The 21,429-nt window shown below is 38.3% G+C and overlaps 1 protein-coding gene across 1 annotated transcript in view; it reads left to right on the top strand.

Annotated features, from left to right (window-relative positions):
- CDC73 (cell division cycle 73) overlaps positions 1-21,429 on the top strand; it is a 106,113-nt gene that overhangs the window by 21,141 nt on the left and 63,543 nt on the right. The window contains exons 8-10 of the mRNA XM_027658388.1: positions 3,055-3,153; positions 4,403-4,481; positions 13,956-14,020. Of these exons, the coding sequence (XP_027514189.1) occupies positions 3,055-3,153; positions 4,403-4,481; positions 13,956-14,020 (243 nt within the window). The remainder of the gene's footprint in view (positions 1-3,054; positions 3,154-4,402; positions 4,482-13,955; positions 14,021-21,429) is intronic.

Below are 21,429 nucleotides of genomic sequence, written 5' to 3' on the forward strand. Positions count from 1 at the left end.
GGCTGAGCTCGCTGGCTCTGGTATTTCTCTGCAAACAGCCTGGTGTTAAATTAACACCAGTGATAGTAACTTGACTTGGTGTATGTTAGTCACTATGTTGGCAAGGGATAGAGCATCTGTGCCAGTAAATATTGGGAATTTACATGCTGTTGCAGGTTTTCCTAAAGAACCTGTGACTCCCTTTCTGTCAGATGATGGGCTGTTTATCTGACTGTAGCTGCTGTTCCTGATTGGCATCTGGTTACCAATTTACATCTAGTGCGTGAGTTGACCTTCTACAGAAAATCTGGTATGATAGGGATTGACTTAAGGCAGTAGCAAAGGCCTGATTTGGTAGCTGCTTAAACATTTTATCTCCTTTGCAATGTGATGAATTATTATTAGGTGTAGACACTGAATTGACAGAGAGCTTTCATGGCAGTACCAATGCTCTCGTTGGCAAACGACAAGAATGGATGGAATTATCATTTTACATACTAATGATTTTGTTAAGGATTGTTTTTAAAGCATTTTCAGGTTTTCTTAAGACAGTGCAGAGAAACAAATACTTGGGTGGGTTTTGGTTTTTTTTATGTTCTGTGGGTTTCTTTCCTTTTCTGCTCTGTCCCCCAGATCAGAAGTTTTTGGTAATGAAAATGTATTATTAAGCTTAACTAAATCTAGGGCAGAAGCTGGGGGATGTTCATATTCTGATCTCTGAAGGTATAAACAATGAAAACTTAGCAGTCTTGCAACTGTGTGGGGCTTTGCAAATCAGTTGGTACCTGCAGTGGACATCCTGCTCAATCTTTTTTCTGTCATATTAATGTAATCCCACATCCCTGACCATGCCAGTGAACAGCAAGAAGATGATGTTCGTTCGACTGCTTGTTAAAACACTGCTGGTTTTTTCCTCTTCCAAACAGACATTAGTTGTGACCTTGGGGGACTTGCATTTTCATGCTGTGGAAAAAAAGACATCAGCAGGAACCCTTTCTAATTCCATGCTTATTAGTGACTTGTTTTCCGCAGATGGGAGAAAATCCTGGGGTTTTTTTTACCTGAAATAATTTAAAATTTGGTCCAGGATGTGCCATTTCAGAATATTAAAATCTCAGATGCTGAAAGGCCTTTTGAAAAATTCATAATTTGAAATTTAAACTCACTTTTAGACTATGTTAACTGTAGGTTTTGTGAATGAAATACTGATGTGAAAGCTGGTTGTAGCTCCCTTGTGACTGGAAGAAGTTTGGCTTTTGGGTTGACAATCACTCTTAGAAAATTCCTTCTTTCATTAATTAGTTCCTCCTTGTGCATTTGAGAAGATGGAGTAGCTAATTTTTTCCTAGAGACAGTATGGGATTAAGCACAGCAATAACAAGAATTGTGATGGATATGCTGCCCAGTCCACACTCTGGGATAAATCTCTGAATTTCCAGTAAAAGCGTGTAGTTTAGACTTACTCAAAATCAGCTCCATTCTTCGGAAAATATCTTCCTATCATTGATATGTGCATGGCTCGCAGCTCTTCAAAGTTGGGGTTTTTTTCCCCGGGATTTTTCAGACTGAAAAAAACTTCAAATACAGTTTTGTGTGAGTTCTTTCAGACTTTGTCAAAAGAGCTGGGTTTGCTCAGGGAATGGCTTTGCCTTTATAAGTCACTTCTGGTGGTCTTCCAGTTCCTGCCTTGCTGACTTGGAATGGATTGGCAACATGCTGGCTGAGGTCAAGGTAACAGGCTTAGAGAAGCTTTGCAGTACAACTCTCTCTAAATGATTTCTATGAAATTCGCTCCAGAAGTCTTTGTTTTGTAATTCCTGTGTTTGTTTCATAAGGCCGGTGGTATTAACACCACTTCATTGTTAGTATACAGTACTCTGGAAGAGTGTAAGCATTTATGAATACTTTATCTTGTAATGCACAAGTAAAAATAGAAAAAAAAAAACAACTGTTTTCCTTAATTGATAAAAGGTTTCTTTTACTGATGAACTGTGACTGAAAATTGACATTAGTGACAGACATTGTGTACACCTAACCCTATAGCTTAAAATGCCTATTGAGTGGTAATAAAAGCATATACCTTTCAGAAGTTAAATTAGCATTTGCATTTTTGTGTAGAATAAAGCAGCTTTACTAATATTATCAAGAGGAATATGTTTTAAAAACCTTGTTATCTTTTGTTCATTTGTGCCTCAGTGACTTGATTATCTGACAAAACTGCTTGAAGGTGTTGGAATTACCTTCTATCACTCTTGAATCGAGGACTTGGGAATGCGATTTCCGTACTCGCTTCAGTTTAACATGAAAAGCTCTACTGCTTAAATTACTTGGTGCCAATTGGAGTGAAGTCATAATTCAAGATAAATGTTAAAAGAACTGCACCACAATGTGATGGTGTCGTGCCTGTGAACCATTAACAACTAGTTGAAGCATGTTCTGCTCTACTCAGGAGCCTTGCTGGAAGTGCAGGAGGTGGCTGTGTGGCTGTCTTGCCTCAGTTGCTCCATACAGGACCAGGGAGGGCCTCCCCAGGGTCCTAAGGAGTCTTTGCTGAGAGTAGCTGCACGTCCTTGGGTGGAGGAAACTTTCTTGTAGCACAGGGTCGGGCCGAGGGATGGGCTGTGCCCAAGGCACTCTGTCAGGAGGCCAAGGCTCTCATTAGTGGATTCATACCTGGGCCTCAGAGATGAGACTTGTCCTGAAAATCTTGAGTGAACATTCTTCCTTCTTGCTCCAGCATGAAGATTTCCAAAGGGAGTGTAAGGGCACAGTAGGGAAGAGGGGAGAAGGAGATGTCAAGTGCTTTGTGAAGAATTTGGTTTACCTTGTGGTGTAATGAGGCTGGTTAGATTTAGCAGATTTGGACCTTAAAGAATAGGGCATAGCAATGATGCCTTAAAACTGTGTTAATGCTTGGATCCTCTCACACAGGACTAATCAGAAAACATCTATTTAGAAAATTGGTGGGCTAGTTTTGGTTTTTTCGTGAAAAATAATGGTGTGTTCTACTAGTGTTGCTATTCTGTGAAATGTGGATGGTCAGGAAGGTTCACGAGTATCTGACATGTTTTTCAGAACTTTGCCAAGAATATTTTTGCAATTCTTCAATCAGTTAAAGCCAGAGAAGAAGGCCGAGCACCTGAGCAAAGACCTGCACCCAACACAGCACCAACGGTAAGAGCAGTGCTTTGATGAACGTGGGGGCTGTGACACCAAAAGTGAGAGTACAGTGTCTTCTCATTATTAGATACTCAATTTGTTTGGGTTTATTTCCAGTGAATGCACATTTTTCAAGCATGATTTCATAGTTATTCTTTGACTTAAGTCGCATTTATTGGTATTTGAAGAGTTGAATCTATGAGTTTAATTTCTTCAATATGCTCTTGTTACTGAGAGATTACACTGCTAGTGCCAGCTTCTGCAACTATCAAACACTAGTGACATCCTGCATGATGTGCAAAAAATGTATTAGATGAGAGCACTGCCATTTCAAACGAAATGTTTTGCTGCTTTTCTGACAGATAGGGTAGCAAATGTTTAAGAATCTGGAGCATGACTCATGAGTGGGAACAGCTCAAACCAGCTTTCTTTTGCCTGTAATAAATCAGGAGGACAGACTTAGAGCTTTGTTGTTTAAGTCTATCTAGGTATTAGACAGGATTTGTTTAGTATTGTGGTGTTTACTATTGTGTTCTGTTAAACCTAATATATTCTTGAACTCAGTGGCTGCCTGTTCGAAAAGCTGTTTAATCATACTTGGTTTTGTTTTTGCTGCTACTGCATTTAACAAACAACTAAATTCCAACATTTAAATATTTGCTTTGTGTTGAATTTCTTAAGTGGTGCATGGCATTATTCAAATATCCCATTCAGAATAGTTGTGAATATGTAACTAAGCTCTCCACAAAAAAGACTGAATTGGTATTGAGTGTGCCTCCAGATTGGCACTTTTTAAAACTTTTTTCCACAGAACGCCTTTTTTCCTCAAAATTTGTTTTTATTTATTTTATTTAACAAAACTTTAGCTTAATCAAGCTGAAATGGAAAATCTTGTGTGGCTGAAGCCTTAATCATGAATTGTTGGTTGATTCCCTGCCCCCCTCACCCCACTAATTCTTTAAGTATAACAAAAACTCAGTGATTTCGTTAAACTTACAGATTTTAGTAATGTAGTTTATTACTGCTACTTTAGTTTTCTTTCAGGTTGTTCTCATTACATTCAGTATGTGCTTCTAAACTCTGTTTCTGTAAGATTGTAAGTGGTTGCTGAAGGGAAACATCAGAAGTTTTGAAATACATTGAAACACCTACAAAAGTGAACTGATTTTATACAATCAAGTAGTTCTAAGTAGTACTTTATGAAGTTCACAAACCATCAAATACCTTTTAGTGTGTTTTACAAATCTTATTTAATCTATTTTAGGATCCCACTTTACGAAATAAGCAACCTATTCCGGCTGCCTACAACAGATATGATCAGGAAAGATTTAAAGGCAAAGAGGGTAAGTTGATTGCAATGCTTCTTTCAGAAAAAAAAAAAAAAAAAAAAGAGAACCAAAAATGTCGAGCCATGAAGTTCAGCTTAGGGGATTTTTCTCTGCTTTGCAAACCTCAGAAAAGACAAAACCCAACTCTAACTAGGCCTAAAGGTAGTTTTTTCAAGTATTAAAGTCTATAAGTATTACTTATTAGAAATTATTTCTACATGTGAATACATCTATGTTTATGGGGGTGGTTTTTTGTGTATGAAACTACTATGGAAAACTTGGTCATATATTCTATTATATCATCTTGAAGTCCTTGGCCCTGTTGGCCTCGGTGTACTTATATTGCAGTGCAGTGATTTTACTTACTATTTACTGCTCATTGACAATTGCATGGCAGGATGGAGAAAAAAAGCCAAAGCAGGATGTTTGCTAGCTTTTTCAGTATTGAAAAATAATCTAAACTAACTTCCATGAAGAGTTAATTGTTATAATAAAAGCCAAGGGAATTTGGGAAAGAAAGGAACAAAAAAATATAAAACCAAACCAACCCTTCCATGAATAATTTTACTAGTATTTATTCAGTTTGCTTCTGTTAATAATTTAAGTCTTCAAAACTCATGTATTTACCAAGTAGTTTCCCTTTTACTAACATTTCCTATTAAGAGTTAAAAATAGTAAATATCTAAACTGGACAGTATGAAATAAAAGGCAGAGAAAGAAATTAATGTCCAAGTGTAACAGTTCAAATGTACCAAAGCCTATAATTCATTGTAGACTCTTTTACAATAAGAAGCTTAGGTAAAGGAATGGTCTGTGTCCTAGATGACAAATTATATGGTTCTAGTAAACAACCCATGCAGACAACATCTGTACTAAACAGGTGGGTGTATTTTTTGCTTTTACTGCATGTGTGCAGTTCAAGAGGGAACAGAAAATAACAGGTTTTGTATGGCAGGAAACAAGAACCCAGAAGAGTTTGTCAAGCAGCTCACTGGTATGAGTTTAGAGTAGAAATTTCTGAGCAGAAATCAAAGAAGACATTAGATGATTGACGGAGAAAAAAATGTTTCTGTCTGTAATTAATAATGTTGAAAAATCCATTTCAATGTTATGTGATTCTGAGAATGTGGTGTTGGGGATTCTGTCAGTGCTGAAGTGGGCTTGACTGGACTGCAGTTCAGGTCAGTTGAAAAGGTCTTGTTCCATTTGAAAGGTTCTTTTGTGATGTGGTTATGAAATGCCTGAAATGGTCATATTCTACCTGGGTAGTTGTCATTATCATGCTCTTCAATCTAGGACAAGTTTATGTGCCTTAACTTCCTGGTTTGTTGTATTTGGTTTAGTCACATATGGAGTTAATTTTGTATTTCGGTTTTCTAGGTGTATTTAAATAAATCTGTAGTTTAAAAATAGTGGAGTAATACCAAGTTAGCTAGTGTAACCTAGCACTGGAAATACAAGCGGGTAGTAGAAAGAATGTATTTCAATCAGGAGATTAACATCATTTATGGAAGTTTATGTAGAATTAGTCATTAACATCTGGATTTCTTAAGAAAGGACCTAGAGATATTGGAGGTGTCTTCCTCAGCTACAACTTAACTTTAGGAATAGGAAAGATCTGACTTACTTCTGGGGTATTCTGTTGTAGAATTGTAACTTTAAAATTTTAGTCTAACTGGAACTCAGAGTGCAGGTGGTTTTCAAAAACCATAGTTAGGCATTAATGTTTTGTTATACTGTTCAGCAGGGTACTGTCATTTGCTTAAAACTGAACGATGCACATCATTTGCAACTGTATCACAAGTGAATTTGTTCCTTACGGGATTTTTAATTTAATTCCCCTCAAAATGAAGTTGTGACTCCCAAGTTTTCAGTGCAGAAAGGAGATTACAACCAGAAATAGTGATCAATAAAAATAAAGTAAGGCATTTTTTGTTTCTTAAACACTATTTTTTTTACAGTAATTCTAGTAAGAACTTGGAATTACACATGTTTATGGAAAGGTTGCAGTATATGGGCTTTTGGGAAAGAAGTCTGAAGGAAAAGAAAGGTGATTATTTAAGTTGAAGGTGTAATAACTTGCAGTCTTTATGTCATTGTATCCACATTTATTAGTAATGATGGGTAACACCTAAGGTGAGGTCGAACCCGACAGATTTCTGTCCTTCTGGAGGGTTTCCACATCTTGCCCTCTATGGCTGTACATGTGGTTGGCTAGAAATTTTGGAAAGCAGGATTCTATGATGCATGTAACAATGGGCATAGTGGTGGTTTTGGCTAAAAATTAAAACAAAGCCCAAAGAGGCAATGTCTCTAAGCTTCTGTTTTTGTGTCTTACCTGTTTACTCTTTCCTCAGAGGTATTGAAACCATAGAAAGGATTCACAGGACTCGTCTCCTGGTTGCATCAGGATTGTGGCTTATTGTCTATCTACAGTTTCATATAATACTACAGTATTCATGAGGATTTAGTTTAGGCAGCAAAGAGGTGAACTGCTTTTTCTTTGACTATGTGCTTGGTTTCATACAGAACTTTTCCATTATCAGTCTTGTTCTCAGCATAAGCAATTCAAAGCTTGTAGAGCTAAGAGAGTAAATTTAGAAATTTTAACATGTATTAAGTAAACTGCTGAGTTGCAGCCAAATTTCTCTGCTTCTTGTGATGGATCATTATTTCTGATGTGGTGTATCAGGATGCCTCTCTCGTTGACTTACTTAAAATTTTCATGCCAGATGGGACAGGCTTTGCTGCCAGAATGGTTTAGATTGCTTTAATAGTAAATGTGAGGAGGGAGGTAATTGTGCAGTTCTTGAAGAGCACACAATCAGTTCCATGTGCAGTCAGTGGAACTGCTTAGGCAGCCCTGAGTCAGGAGTTGTTAGTCCTCTCTCAAATGGGCGTCTTGTTACTGCGGCTTTGATTCGGTAGGACAGAGAAATCTTTGCTTTGGCATTCTTCAAGCTCTGTGATGTGCCATAGGGAATTGTTAGAATGTCATTTGCAGTAGGACTTGTACATCCTAGATACTTCCACAGTGGAAGAACGTGTTACTTGGCAGTGCATCCATTATGCCCAACTGCTCAAGTGGTTTTGAGGTGAGGAGATGAACTCCTTGCAATTACTGTCCTTGACTGCTGTTTGCTTCCTGTTGGTTTTGCTCCTTTCATGATGGCAGTCAGAGATGGTGTCTTCTCTTCAGCAACGTAGAGCTCCGTCCTGTGCTAAAACTTCTCTACTTTTACCTTTGTAGTTTTATTCATTTCCTTCACATTACTCCCTTGAGCTTTTTTTTTTTACACTTTAATAGTGTCATTTATTAACGTGTGTCTTTGCTAGTGGTATCTTATTCATGCAACAGACCATCTTGTTCCAAGTACAGTCTGTCATACCATCTTGAGCAACCTAATTTTGAAATCATTTTTCAGGATTCAAAAGTCCTGTGCCCAAATGTCATTTGATGCTTAGGAAGGTATCTTGTGTCCTCTCCTGTATGCCTCAGTGTTGGATATTTAAATACATATTTATTGATGTATATAGCTTGCAGCTCACTAGGGGTACACAGAAACCTTGAGCTGATGTGATTGTTCTATAGGGTGTTGTAGGTACTAAACTCTTTTGGATGTTATACCTTGTTTTTCCCCTCACTTTTTTGGGTGGCTTTACCTGAGATGATCCTTTTCCCGTGCTTGTTTGTTCTGTAATTTCAAAGTGTGCAATAGATGCTAATCTTGAAGGTTTAATATTTTTGTGACCCTTTGAGTGCATCTTTCAGTATAGGTGCAAAGTCAAGTTTCTCTGAGCTGCTCCAAGTTTAGACCTTTAAGTCTTGTTCCAGGAGCATTCTTCTTCTTTGCCTGATGCTGTTGTTCTCAAGGTTTCAACACAGCAGAAGCCAATTGTTACTACCCCTTCAAAACAAACAAACAAAAAAATCCGAAACCACAAAAACCTCCACCAACATTCAGTCCTATTTAGTGTAAATGTGAGAGTCTGGCTGTGCAACCGTGCGATTCCACTCCATAAATGTGAAAAGAATATTGTTGACCGCATCCAAGTGTTTCCTTCAGGAAAACTTACTGTTGACTTCCTGCTATTGTCATTTGATGTTTCAATTATTCTTTCACTGTTGGATTTTCAGACATAGCTGTCGTTTTCAGAAGTTTACCTGGCTTTCAATCAGTCCTAAGTGTTAGGCCGAGGCAACAGAGGATTGTCAAGTTATTAAATTTGCAGTGACTCTGGACTGTAACGTTTTCTTTCTCTTTCCTGTGCATTGTTAAGAAAGTTTCTTTACAAAGTATTTCTCATTATAAGTTATTTTCTTTTAAATTGTGTGATTTCCATTTACACAAGGAGAATAGAACTGGTAGCAGGAGATACAGAGTTCTAAAGTTTGACTGCCTTGTTAGACTTTTATTTATTGCATTCTCTTTTAAGATTATAGAATTCTGCTTTTTCTTTCCTAGCAGAGAATATGTGCAAGAGATTCCCATTTGGAAAAAGGTTGTGGTCTATCTCTATTTTCTGGCTTGGTGTGACCAAGTAGTTTGATAACTTTCAGTCCTGTACATTCGCATTGGTGCTGGAAAACACTCGTGGATTCATACTGTAATTGCTTTTAACAGTACCATGAGAAATTTAAGATGTTGGTGTTAATTACTTGTAAGATTATTACAGAGGTGTTATATATGAACTGTACAGAGAATTTGTAAAGTAATTAGTGTAGCTTGGAAATTCAGATGTGAAACTTTTACTTGGTAGGATACAGTTCTGTAAAGGAGTGCTCAATAAACTCTTATGCAGAATTAAATTTGGTGTCAAGGATTAAATTACTGGGACTGTGAAGTGGGGTAGTGAATCATTTCCAGGCAGTCTGCAGAGCTGCTGCTATCTGGGGTTTGAAGAGTATACAACTGAAAAAAGAAGTGGTTATTCAATCTTATTCATCCACAATTCAAACCAAGTCTTTAACTTGAGCTCTTCAGTGTTTTAAGAGACATACTGCTTTGTTCTGTTTCTGTTTGCCTTGACTTCCTTCCAGAAATTCAGGTTAATGTGTCTTTTTAAAGCTATTATTGTTTTTGTAATGCATTAGAGCTCAAGTTTATGCCTGGATTGGATGACTAGGGCTGCAGCAGGTGCAGAATCCAAGTGCAGAGTGACCTGGATGGATGTAGAGCAGTGAGCTTTAAGCAAATGGAAGGCACTCTGACCATTAATGCTTATATGCAAGGAAATGGAACATGTGCCCAAATGGTGATGGAGAATATAATCAGTCCAAAAAGCTGATACATTAGGGTACATACCTTCATTTCCAGGTCTAATTATTTTAAATAAGAAGAGTCACTCAGATTGATACATAGTGATGCTAGAAAGGTAACTAGTGAGGAACCACACTAGAAATGTGTGTGGTTCTTTTACCAGTCTTTGGGTCATTGAACTGTGGGACTGTGACCATAATACATGCAATGACTGGAGAAGAAAAGAAAACCCTAGTGATAGTTAATATTTTTGAAGCATTAGGGTTGTTTATTCAGTACTAGTTATTATGTTTAGTCTCTCAATGTAATTTTTAAGGCATCTGTTGATGTTGGTGTTTTTAACAATGATGTTTCTAAAACTGATTATATTTGGCAAACTGAAAAAGTTGCAGTAGAGTGATGAAGTTGCAGTACAGTGATTTTCATGATGAAATTATTGTTGGGCTTTGCTTGCGTTCTTTTCTCCTTAGTGTTAGACCTGCAGTTAAAGTCTTTATTATGGCCTGCTTTTCGCCTAAGGGAAATGTGTATGTTAACTTTGTAGCAATTTTATTGAAAAATTCCAGTGTATTGAAGACTCTCAAGTGAGATTTTTAACAGTTTTTCTGCATCTAATTCCAAGTTTAAAAATAAGCGTCCAAAGTCTTCCCATCACACTACTTTTATTTAAAATGCTCTTTTCTTCTTAAATACCCTTTTCTTAATAGATGGCTTATCATTTTAACTGTTGCTTCTACTACCATCAGCAAAGCTGGGATTTTGAAGCTGGAGTTACAAGCTAATTTTTGGCCAAGCACGAACATTTCATCTCAGTGCTGGTGCATGACTCAGCAGCACAGGTTGGAGCTGGTTTGGGAGGGAGAGGAAGAGAAGTATTGCTTTTGTGTTCTTAGTCAGAGGTTATGGTAGATCATTTATGCTGATGTATGCTGGGTCACATCCCCTGGTGCTCCAGGTGGCTCTCTATTCTGCTCCTCTCTGCTGTGGCCTGTGGTTCCTCTTGTATCCCAGGTCTGCTTTTGAGCAACTGCATCAGGGTCAGCCACTGTCCTTGGAGAATGCTCTGGAAGAAGTGCTTCTCTGCTTTCTATCCTGGTTCTTGAATATCTTTTACAACATTAACTTAACTAACACCTTTAGCAATTTTTGAAGTGGAAATGAGACTGTAGCTGTGGAGTCCCTGACTTGGAAGCATTTGTTTCCTGATTTGCACAGAGTGTGCACAGTGAGTGGAGCAGAAGGTGCTGCTGGTTGTGACCAAGTGTACAAACTGTTGAGACTCTATAAAATGGCACAAAAGTGCAAGTGGCAGGGCTGTCACTTGTAGCAGTGTTTATTTGTGTAAGACAAGTGAGTGTCTGACAGAATATCACATGGTGTATGTGAGAGGATCGGGTCAAAAAAGCTTCATTCTGAGAGAAGTGTCTGTGCTGCTGCCACTTCAGGGAGGGCTGCTGTGGCTACCTGGAAGCTGGCAATGCTGAACTCTCATTCACCAGTTGCTTGATAGTTAGAGGCAGGACATTTGAGAGTCAGTGGGCAGTTTGAGAGGTGGCTTTTTGTACTGGTCCCACCCTACTGCAGAGACCAGACCCTGAGCTCTGCAGTAGGTCTGGTAGTGGCTGCAGTAACTGTTTGCAGGAAGGTAAAGTGGGTACCTACATTCTCCTTTGAGCATTTAACATCTCTTAGATTTGCATTAATAAGGAAAACTACTATGCCATTATTTGCAAATTGTCAGAACTATTTTATTTACTACCTGAGTAGCTGCTATATGGCACTGGAGGCCCTGTGTAGATGCTGGAAACATCCAGCAGGCTGGAGAGCCCACTCGGATGCTTGAGGCAACAAGGGGCTCTTCATCCTAGCTGTTTACTTCTCCTGCTAGGAGAAAGGGTCAGCACAAGGCCGGGAGCAGGAAGCTGGTGAGATCCAGAGCTGTGGTTTGTGGCTCTTGTGGCTCATTAAATAAACTAGGACAGATTTTATGAGAGACTTGGAAAGATTTTTGCTAAAGATGAAACCGGTGGCAATGGAGCAGAGGCTTGTTCTCTGCCAGGTGCCTCTCTCCCCTTTGATTTACTTTCTAACTGTGCTGCTGGCTCTGTGGGCCTTTATTCCCTTTGCAATGCTGATGGAGACAGGGAACAAACATGCAGAAATAATTATAGAGCCATCATTTGTGCTGAGAGGAAAGAAACCATGGCAGGCCAGGCACAATGGGGATGCTGCTGTGCTGGCCTTGTTAACGGTTGTGGCTATTCTTTGGAAAGAACATCTCACTGAAATACTTGGAAATTCTGCACGTCACAGGCACGAGGAACCCATAATAGGTCAGTCTGGAAAGCGGAAAGGTTCCTCTGTTGGTGACCTTCTGAAATTCAGAAACAACTGTCAGCCCAGATGATACACCTCTGATTTATGTCACTCTGGGTCAACAAAAGCATTTCTTAAACCTAGGGAGCTCTACCAAGTGTTTTACAAGGTTCCAGGCATCACCTGAAGTATTAATATGCTCCTTGCCCAGAAACAGTGACCCATATAGTTAAAGAGAAAACTGTTAAACACTGTTACCCATGGAAGTGTTAGTGCAGTTGCATCTGACCATATTTAGCTCAAGTTCAGCTGTGTGACCTCTGGGTTAGGACTCAATGCATAGTTGCAACCTGGGGTTGAGGGGAAAGGTGGTAAGGCAGTATCAATTTATACAGGGAGACTAGGCTACTTTTTTTCTTTTTTTTCCTTTTTTTTTTTTTAGTAGGAAAGGCTGGATTTTTGTGTGGCTGTACCTGCATTTTTACTGTCTCAGAATCAACTCTGTGTAGTTCAGAAATGTTAAATCTGGCAGAAGGGGAGGGGTGACCTTGACAAGTCAAGATGAAGCGGGGCTGGAGCTGAGGTGACCATATAAAACAAAACACTGTCACTAACACTGGACATCTCCACTTGGTAGTTGGTGGCAGGTCTGGTAGCACAATTGAGGGAATGAGTGGAAAAAGTAAAACCCAACCCAATGTTCAGAAAGTAGATGACTATCCCTGTGGTGAGAGGAGTATGATCAGTTTTCAACTCTTAAGTGTCTTTTTCTAGGCACTGGAGAGTTATTAAATCTGGGAATCTTTTCTGCCTCATTTCCTACTAGTGTCTGATAATCTTCCTCATCTAAGGAAGAAAGGATGAGCAACCACAGATGCTTCTCAGAGCATCTGCATTGTTTTCAAGGTTGTCTGGCTTTCAATTCAAGTTAATTTACTCATGATGAGAGCAAGAAACTCTAACAGTTTTGAAAATCAAATATTTTTCTTGGACTTTTTGTAGGTTCAGATAGAAGCATTGCTTTGATTCTTTGTTATTGTTTTTGTCTATCATATATTTGTGTGTTTAGATTTTATGAAGATTTTATAACAAAAATGTACCAATTCCAAATAGCTGTTTCTGCACAGTACCTTTTACCCAAGTCTAGTTGAAATAGCCCAAAATTAGGTATAGACAAATGCTTGCTTACCATGGTTTGTTCAGTGATTATCATGCCATTTTAAGAAGGAATTAATTGGGTAGTTGGTTGATGGGATCAGTTGACAGTAGATGCATGAGGCTAGGGAATTCACAAAAGGGAAAAGGTTTTCTTGCAAGTTCTGGTGGCAGTATTCAGGAGCTTATACTTGGATCTTAGAGTGCTGAGAATAGGGAGTCAGAGAGGGAGTATTCAAAAGCAAACAGGGTAGTGGCAGCAGGTTTAGTCACTGAGCACTTGCAGGCTTCTGGCACTTAGCAAAAATTCAATCTAATTAAAACTCCTAAAAAAACCCCAAAACAAACACAAAAAAACCCCCACGAAACAAAGAACCTTTTTAATAACCTTTAGCCTGGTTGTGTGAATTCATGCAGATTCTATCCTCTGTATCATATAACCACATGCAAGTTGTAACATATTGTCATAAAGATTTAAGTCTATATCCTTTCTCTGAAGTGGCTTAAATTATTCTGTGCAGCAGGAAAAGCTTATTCTGGTTACAGAAAGCAGAAATATCAAACGGACCTCTGTCTAAAGAAAGCATATTTCTTAATGACTAAGCAGGTTTTGTATTGTGATCAGAACCTAAACCACTACCAACAGCAAGATGCTTTCTTTGAAAAACTAACTTCTGAGGTATTTCCAGTGTTGTCCATTTAGACATGATACTCCTGTGTTCACAATGACTTACAGAAGACTTTTTTTCCTTTGCAGAAACGGAAGGCTTCAAGATTGACACTATGGGCACTTACCATGGAATGACTCTGAAGTCTGTAACGGTAAGCTGGAAGTCTTTACTTTAATATGTTTTATAAAGTGATAGTGTGCCTATTGATATATGTTTAGAGGTAGAGATATCTTGTCAGCCTGGCCTAGGCTCTGGAAGGTCGCTTAGGTTGAGTAACAGAATTGGTGGAAGTTATTCTCCATGAAAAGGTAAAATGTTTTGTGTGATCTGCGTGTTTTAGAGGACTCAGGGATTTGTTTGCAGTAAAAGGTGTGCTGGGATGGCTTTGCTGGCAGATTCTTCTTGTGGAGGTGCAGCCTTTTTCTGCTCTACTTGACATACCCAGAGTTTTGCTCACCTTAGGTGTGTCTGGGAAGGACATAGTTCATAATCATAAGTGATAAAACTACACTCACAAAACTGAAGTAATAAAACTAGGTTTTGGAGCATTGTTCTGTTTCCTACTCTGTATTTAATAAAATAAATTTGTTTGGTGGTGGAAGAATTTGACCTTGGCATTACTGTTGAAGCTTTCTAGTCTAGTGAGATGATTTCTTTTGTGTGACTGTACAATGCTGTCGTTGGGAATTGCAACAGACACGGATGAGAAAGAAAGACCCTCAGATTCCCCCTTTTTTTGGCCAGTATTTTTCTGCTTTTGTGGAAGTGAGTTGAATGCTCTCAAATCCTGTTTTGATCTGCTGGTAAGTAGGACAGATGCTACAAAACTGATGTAGTGCCCTCATTAAGGTTTTTGCCATCTGCATACCTACATAAATCTGATGAATAGACAGCACTAAACACTCTCCTAAATCCATGCACTACTTCTAGTTTGCACTCCTGATTTGAACATCATATAGTATCTTGTGTGTAAATTTCCTAAAAACATTCAGAGTTTTTTCTTGTTTGATAAAAGTTCTTTCCCAGATCTTTCATTCCCAACTTCCTCTAGACTCTAACATACTTTAAAAAAAAAAAAAAAAGGGAGGCAGTACCTAAGGAAGGAATCTACTTAGTTATAAACGGTGTTGTTTCAAAACGAATTCAGAAATTGTTTGGGTGAAGAAAATATAACCTATTAACCTGTTGTGTCTGAAGATTTGTTCTTGAACTTTGTGTGAATTTTGGGCTGCTTTATGAGGGATCAAAGTGCTGTTACACCGAACCCAGGTTTCTATGGTATAAGATACCTGTTTCAAGTGGTAGTGACTTGAAATGGCTTATTAAGTAGGTTCTGTTTAAATTGTCCTGTGGGGAGGAGAAAGAAAGAAAAAAGGAAAAAGCAAGATTATAGTAAAATAGAAATGTTTTAAGTTTATCTGTGTAAAATCTGTAAAAGTGAAGGGATGCACAGTAACTCTAAAAATTATATGGTTTTTTTAAGGTCATAAAAAGTAGTTAAGGTTTTTTGTTCTAGGAATACTACCTCATGTATTGAGCCTACTACCTAGAGTTTTAAGGTTGTTATTAAGCTGTCCTTGTTGGTTTCTTCATTTAGAAAGAAAATAAAATGGATATTAAATAACTAGTAAACCTTTTTTTAACATAAACTGGAATTTTTTTAAATAACTGTTTAAGAGGTATTGCATGACTGCACATAAGGCATCATCTGGTGTCATGAGAAATATTAAAACTCCATCTGTCATTAAGCTTTTGTTTAAGAAAGGAGGTTTAAGGGATTTATGGAGCCTTATTTTACAGACTGTTAAAAAGGTGCCCTTAATGTTTAGCTCATTCATAAATTGCAGTGACATACTGGTTTTGTGTTTCAGACAGGGGAAAAATAAATCTGTTAGTTATGTTCATCTGTTTTTGTCCAAACTTTGTCATAGTAATGGACCACATAGTTCTAACCCATAATCTGAGATCGCGGTTTTATGTAGAATAGTTAATCTCCTGCCAGATAACAAGCTTCATATTTTGCTTTTACTCAGGGTTTTTTTTGTGGTTTGTACATATTTTGTTATGCTAGACAAACTAAGAAGGAAATGGGAAAGTAATTTCTTCCCCTAGGTGTTTAATGGAAAAGTACATTATACTCAGTGGCTAAATTGTAGGAATATGGAGGATAACACTGGAATTCATTCTACCTATAAAATGTAATCTGCTGTCTCATAGTATTGGTATGATCCTTGTATGAACTCATCAAACTCTCCAAAGGAATTGAAACATTAGGTAGTTCTTGGTTAGAGTCTGTCTTTAAACTTTAGCCCTCTGATTTCCAGAGGAATGGTGAAATTTGAAAGGTTCATTTTTTAAGCCATTGTTCTCCTTGACATAGCTAGCTCCTCTGTTTCTTCTATGGTGCTTGCTTCCATTGTATTTCTGGAGAGCAGTCACATTCCCTTAAAACTTATGCTTATTACCTGAGCTAAAGTGACCCAAATTTGGAGTTGCCCACCTGCTTCTCATGTAAAATTTGTAAGAACCTTTATTTCTTTCCTGTTATATTCCATACATGTCTTCCACTTGCACTCTGCCTTATTGGAATTCTCCATAATGATGTTTATGAAATGTGCAAAGCTTTTGTTTTGTGTTTGTTCTTCCTGCAATGTGAGTTGTCCTAGATGCTTGTTCTTTTTAACAGCAAAACAAAAACTTCTTCATCTTGACTGCTTTCTTTTCATCAGCGATGTTGGAAACTTTCTTAGCATTCAGAATTTGTGCCAGAACAGATGGTGAATGGTGGGCTTTTTCTGAAGTAATGTCAACTAAAATAACTTGTGCTGCTGGCAGTTCTTCTCTGTAACAGGGTTTTTGCTTAATTGGCAGACTTACTTTCTCGTAGGAAGAATGGACTTATTTATTGAATTATTATTATGAAGGCATGATTTCATGATTCTGGACCTGGAATTGTTTATAAGAGAGCATCTTCCTCAGGAAGAATTTTTCTTTTTTTTTTTAATACCTGTGGCACTTTCTATTTGCCTGGCTTGATGATGTTTTGGAAACAAGTGACTTAGTGGTGGTAGCTCTTGCTACTATCGAGTTACCCAGGGGTTTATGTTGTGAATTGTGCAGCATGACTTTCTGCAGCCTTCACTTCCAAGCATAATCCCCTGTATAGCAGGGAATCTAGTTATCTGCACCTGTGTCAGGAAAGGGAGAAGTTGCTTTTTCCACAAGTGTCTGATAAACCTGGCTGTTACATAGGGGAACTGAACTGTATCCTCTTCCAAGCTGAAGGCGTGCCCTGTATTGACTGTGTGCACTTGCAAATGGAATTGGTTTATCCATTGCAATAATAGCAATGGTGATGCTGGTTTTACTCAAGTCTTCGTGACCTGAGTATGAAAAAAAGTAATATCATGACAGCCTGTGGAGCTGTTGGGGTGATTTCCTCTGAGTTCTGAGAGCCCTGAGTGGTCACGAGCTGTGATTCAGGGAGGCTGTAAACTTGTGTGCAAGTGAACCAGATCTGCACAGCACTGCAGCAGGCCCTTGTAGAAATGATTTTGTTGTTTTTCCTAATTGCTGGAAAGCTCTCCTGTTTTAAACTTCTACTTTCTTTTAGCATTCAGGACTGCTGAAGCTCAGAAGCTTCTTTTATCTTTTGTTTTTGCTGCTAGTAATGGAATTAGTCATTGATCACCTGCACTCATAAGCAGAACTAGTGTTGGCATTTCTTTCTCTTACTAAACAGGTGGATACATCAGCTCTTGCAGGTATTGAACTGATAGCCTTCCCAGATAGTTTGGGGTTACACCTCATTGATCAGTATAGTTAGGGAGGGTTTCCGTTGAGGGACTTCACTTGTAGCAAACTCAAAGGCAAATTTCTGGGGTGTATCCAAACTTAGTAAGTTTTATCTCTGGTAAGAAATTCTACCTAAGTTTTCAGTGCTTCTGAGTTCAGTGATTAATGTTCTTCCCGAAAACTGACAGATGTAACATCCCTCTTTCCAGTGTACACTGCCAGACTTTACAACAATCTCTAGATAAAAGTACCCTGAGTAAACATATGAGATTGTCAATAATTAAATACATTTCATAGTCCCAACAGAAAACAACTAACTAAAAAGGGAGTCCCTATGTAAGCCACAGTACAAGCAGGCTTATTTTGAGAATTTGAAGACTGATTCAGCACCTCTAAGGTCAACAGTGTTTTTCAGCAATTTGTGGTCAGTATCAGATTTTGGGCATTAATTAATCTAAGCATTGTGCTTTTGTTGCGCTCAAAGTCTTTTGAGTTGATATAACCTCTGTAATTCTGCTAATTTTTTTAACTGAGAGATTGTTTAACCTCTGTATTTTCAAAGAAATAGTGTGTAGTACAACGAATGGAATTGCTAAGTTTCTGGCACTTCACAGACTGGGTCCTTGGAGAGGAAGCATATTGGGGCAGAAGCAATCAACATGGTGGATGCATGTATTTTATATAAAAGACTTAAGATAATTGATATGCTTCTGTGTGAGTTGGTAAATCCACAAGATCTCTGTAAGTGATCATGAGGAATTAAGGTTGTGATTCAGCGCCAAAAATTGAAATAACCTTTCAGAAGCATATGGTGGAATTGGACATCGTCTCTCAATGTACAGATAAATGGCCCTTATCTTTAAAACACAAATAAAAATTTAATGCATGTTAAATATTAAAGATAGGGGAGAGATACTTACTTACCCACATGTTACCAGTTTTCTGTCATGTCCTAGTCTCATTAAAATGTTTGAGGAAAGTGGTATTGAGGGAGGAGTCAACAGAACAATGGACTCTTTGAAAGTGTTTGAAACAGGCTCTGAAGTGGAACATAATTTTCATGCAGCCTGTGCATAAGCTGGTCATTATTCTCAATGTGAGTGTAACAACAGCCCCCGCTTCTCTCCACGGGCTGAGCAGAATTCTCTGTGTGCATCCCATTCAGTTATTAACCATCAAGAGGAGGTGAAGAAAGCTGTTAAATAGATTTGCATGGAGGGCGTATTTTTTAGAAGAGTTTTCCATAGATGATGCTGGAGGTTGAGACTTTTTTTCATTGGATTTGTAAATTTTTTTCCACGTTAAATATCCTTATCTGTAACTGTAATTTAGACATACCTGTGAGGTTCTTGGTCCGTGAGGGTTAAGGGCTAGGACATGACCAGGAATTCAAAAAATCTTTGAGCTGGAGAAATGGATACTTCTCCAGAACATCTGCCAGCAACCTTATGCTGCTCTTGGGTAACAGACGAGGGTTTTTCTATGTCTGTATTACTCTAATGAGAGTGGATGAAATGCAACCAAGTTTCCTAAGGACTATTACTGTATTATATAGTTAAGGCTCACACAACAATTTCAGTGGTTGGCATTTCATTGCCTCAGTCATGTTTCAAATATTAAATTACTTTCCTTTAAAGAGTTTTAGTGTAAATAGTCAAGCTGATAGAGACCAAGGAAAATCACATACAAATGCTGCTTTCAAGAAAATGTGTTAGGTTGAACAATGGTGTGCACTCGTTTTCTTTGTGATTGTAAATCGTGTACATCTGTGCCAAGACATCTTGCTGTTGTGCTGCATTATACAATAGAACTGCCTGTTTTGTTCCTCATAATAGGTTCTCTTTTATTTTGAGACTAAGAACTGCAAATTCAAGAAAAGAAGGGGATGTTGTATAACCAGTTATGCCTCTGAAAGTTAGGCATTGCTCTGTTGCCCCGCACGCTACTGAACAAAGGAGGGAGCAAGACCTGGAGCCACGTGGCTTTGTTCCTGAATGAACGTGTCTGGAGTCACTGCTGTGTGTGGAACTCGATTGTGTCAGTGTGCTAAGTGTGCTTGTGGCATGTCTGTCAGGTCCTTGAGTGGCTTTAGACATCCAGGAAGCTTTACTTAGAAAAACTTGAAAGCCTCAAACATTTTTCATATGAGTTGTAAGATGACTTGCTAGACCTGTCTTGATCTAAAGCTGAATGACACGAGTGTATTTGCTAGCACTGGGAGTATCCCTTGACAAACTCATCTGCCATGTACCCTGTGCACTAGGACTTGGATCCTTTATGAATGTTGGAGGAGTCACTCTTATTTGGAAACATGAGCCAAAATAAAACTGCCTGGGAAACTTCATTTGTGCTCCTTGAATTGGATGTCCACTTTCTACTTGAATCTTGCATAGGATTCTGCTTAGATTCATTTGTGGTTTTTGCATCTTAAGATTTGTGTGTAATATCTATGCATGAAAGTTTTGTAGGGTGTTGCTCAGAAATACCAACTGAGCCTGAGTGACAGATTTTTATACTTTGTCCTAATTGTTCTGAACAATCAAACATCGCGTGTTGCACAAGCATTAAATAATGGTATTAGCCATCTCCAAACAGCTAATGAATATATAACAGCTGCATCTACACCTGACAGTTTGTCATCAAATTTCTTCTACTGGGGAATGAACAACTCGGCTATCATGTGGGGTTGGAATTTATTCACAGCTATTGAAGGGGGTGTAAGGGTGTTGCAGACCCAGTAGAAATGAGCATGTGTCAGATGGGGAATCAGAAAACAGTTCACTTTAACATCCCTTCTTCTCCCTACAAGTTTTCCCAAAATAGTCACATGGGTAGCCATCCACTTGTCTTTGAGTAAGAATTTTAGCAAAGTTTTGAAGATTTCTAACACTTGGCAATTCATGATGCAGTCACTAAATCAAAGTTACAATTCAAGTATTGAATGATCATCTGAGTGATTTATGTAACTAATCTGAGATGACTGAGTCAAGAATTCCTTCTCTGCTCAGTTTTTCATATTATGCCATTGTCATTAGGCCATGTGATGCTTTACTATTTGCTTGTTTGCTCTTAATAAAGTAAGGTAGAATTCATTATCTGTGGAAACAAGTTTCCTACTTGGAGTACTTGCATATATGTAACTTAGCATCATAGTCATACCATCTTCTGAGCTTGGAAAGTAGGATAGCTTGATTGTAACCATAGGAACATCCCTCAAATCCCAGTCTTGTGTACATCTCACTCATGCTATCTACTACTACTTGGTTAAGCCAGAGCAAACTCTCCTTTATGATGTTTTATATTATTTTTATAAGTTCTGTACTTTGTCCTTATTGTTGCCTTCTTTGGACATACTTAAGGACTGTTGTTTCAATTTGTGGACTTTGTTCTGGTGTTGCTATTTTAAAGGTCCTCCTCCATTCCTTTCCTTCCTGCAGTTGTGGGTTTGTTTTGTTGTTTCGTTGGGATTTTTCCTTTGATTGAACTCTTTCAGTATGTGGCTGGTATTGTGTGAATCCAACCAGAGGGTGTCTCAGTGTGGCAGACTGTCTTCACAGGTGTACAGTTATTAAAAGTGTGTTATGGGCAGGTGTTCTTTAGTTCTTACATCAGAATATGTAAGGTACAGACAGTATTTTCAGAGTACATTAAACCTGCAGAGCTCAGAACTGAGCCAGATCTTTGGAGGGAAATGTTAATGAAATGCTAAGGTAAGAACCCTGGTTCTTAGTCTTTTGGGGGACAGATTTTAGGTGATGCCATTCA

Source organism: Corapipo altera, unplaced genomic scaffold (genome assembly GCF_003945725.1).
Source record: "Corapipo altera isolate COAL_440 unplaced genomic scaffold, ASM394572v1 79, whole genome shotgun sequence".
Classification (NCBI taxonomy): Eukaryota; Metazoa; Chordata; class Aves; order Passeriformes; family Pipridae; genus Corapipo; species Corapipo altera.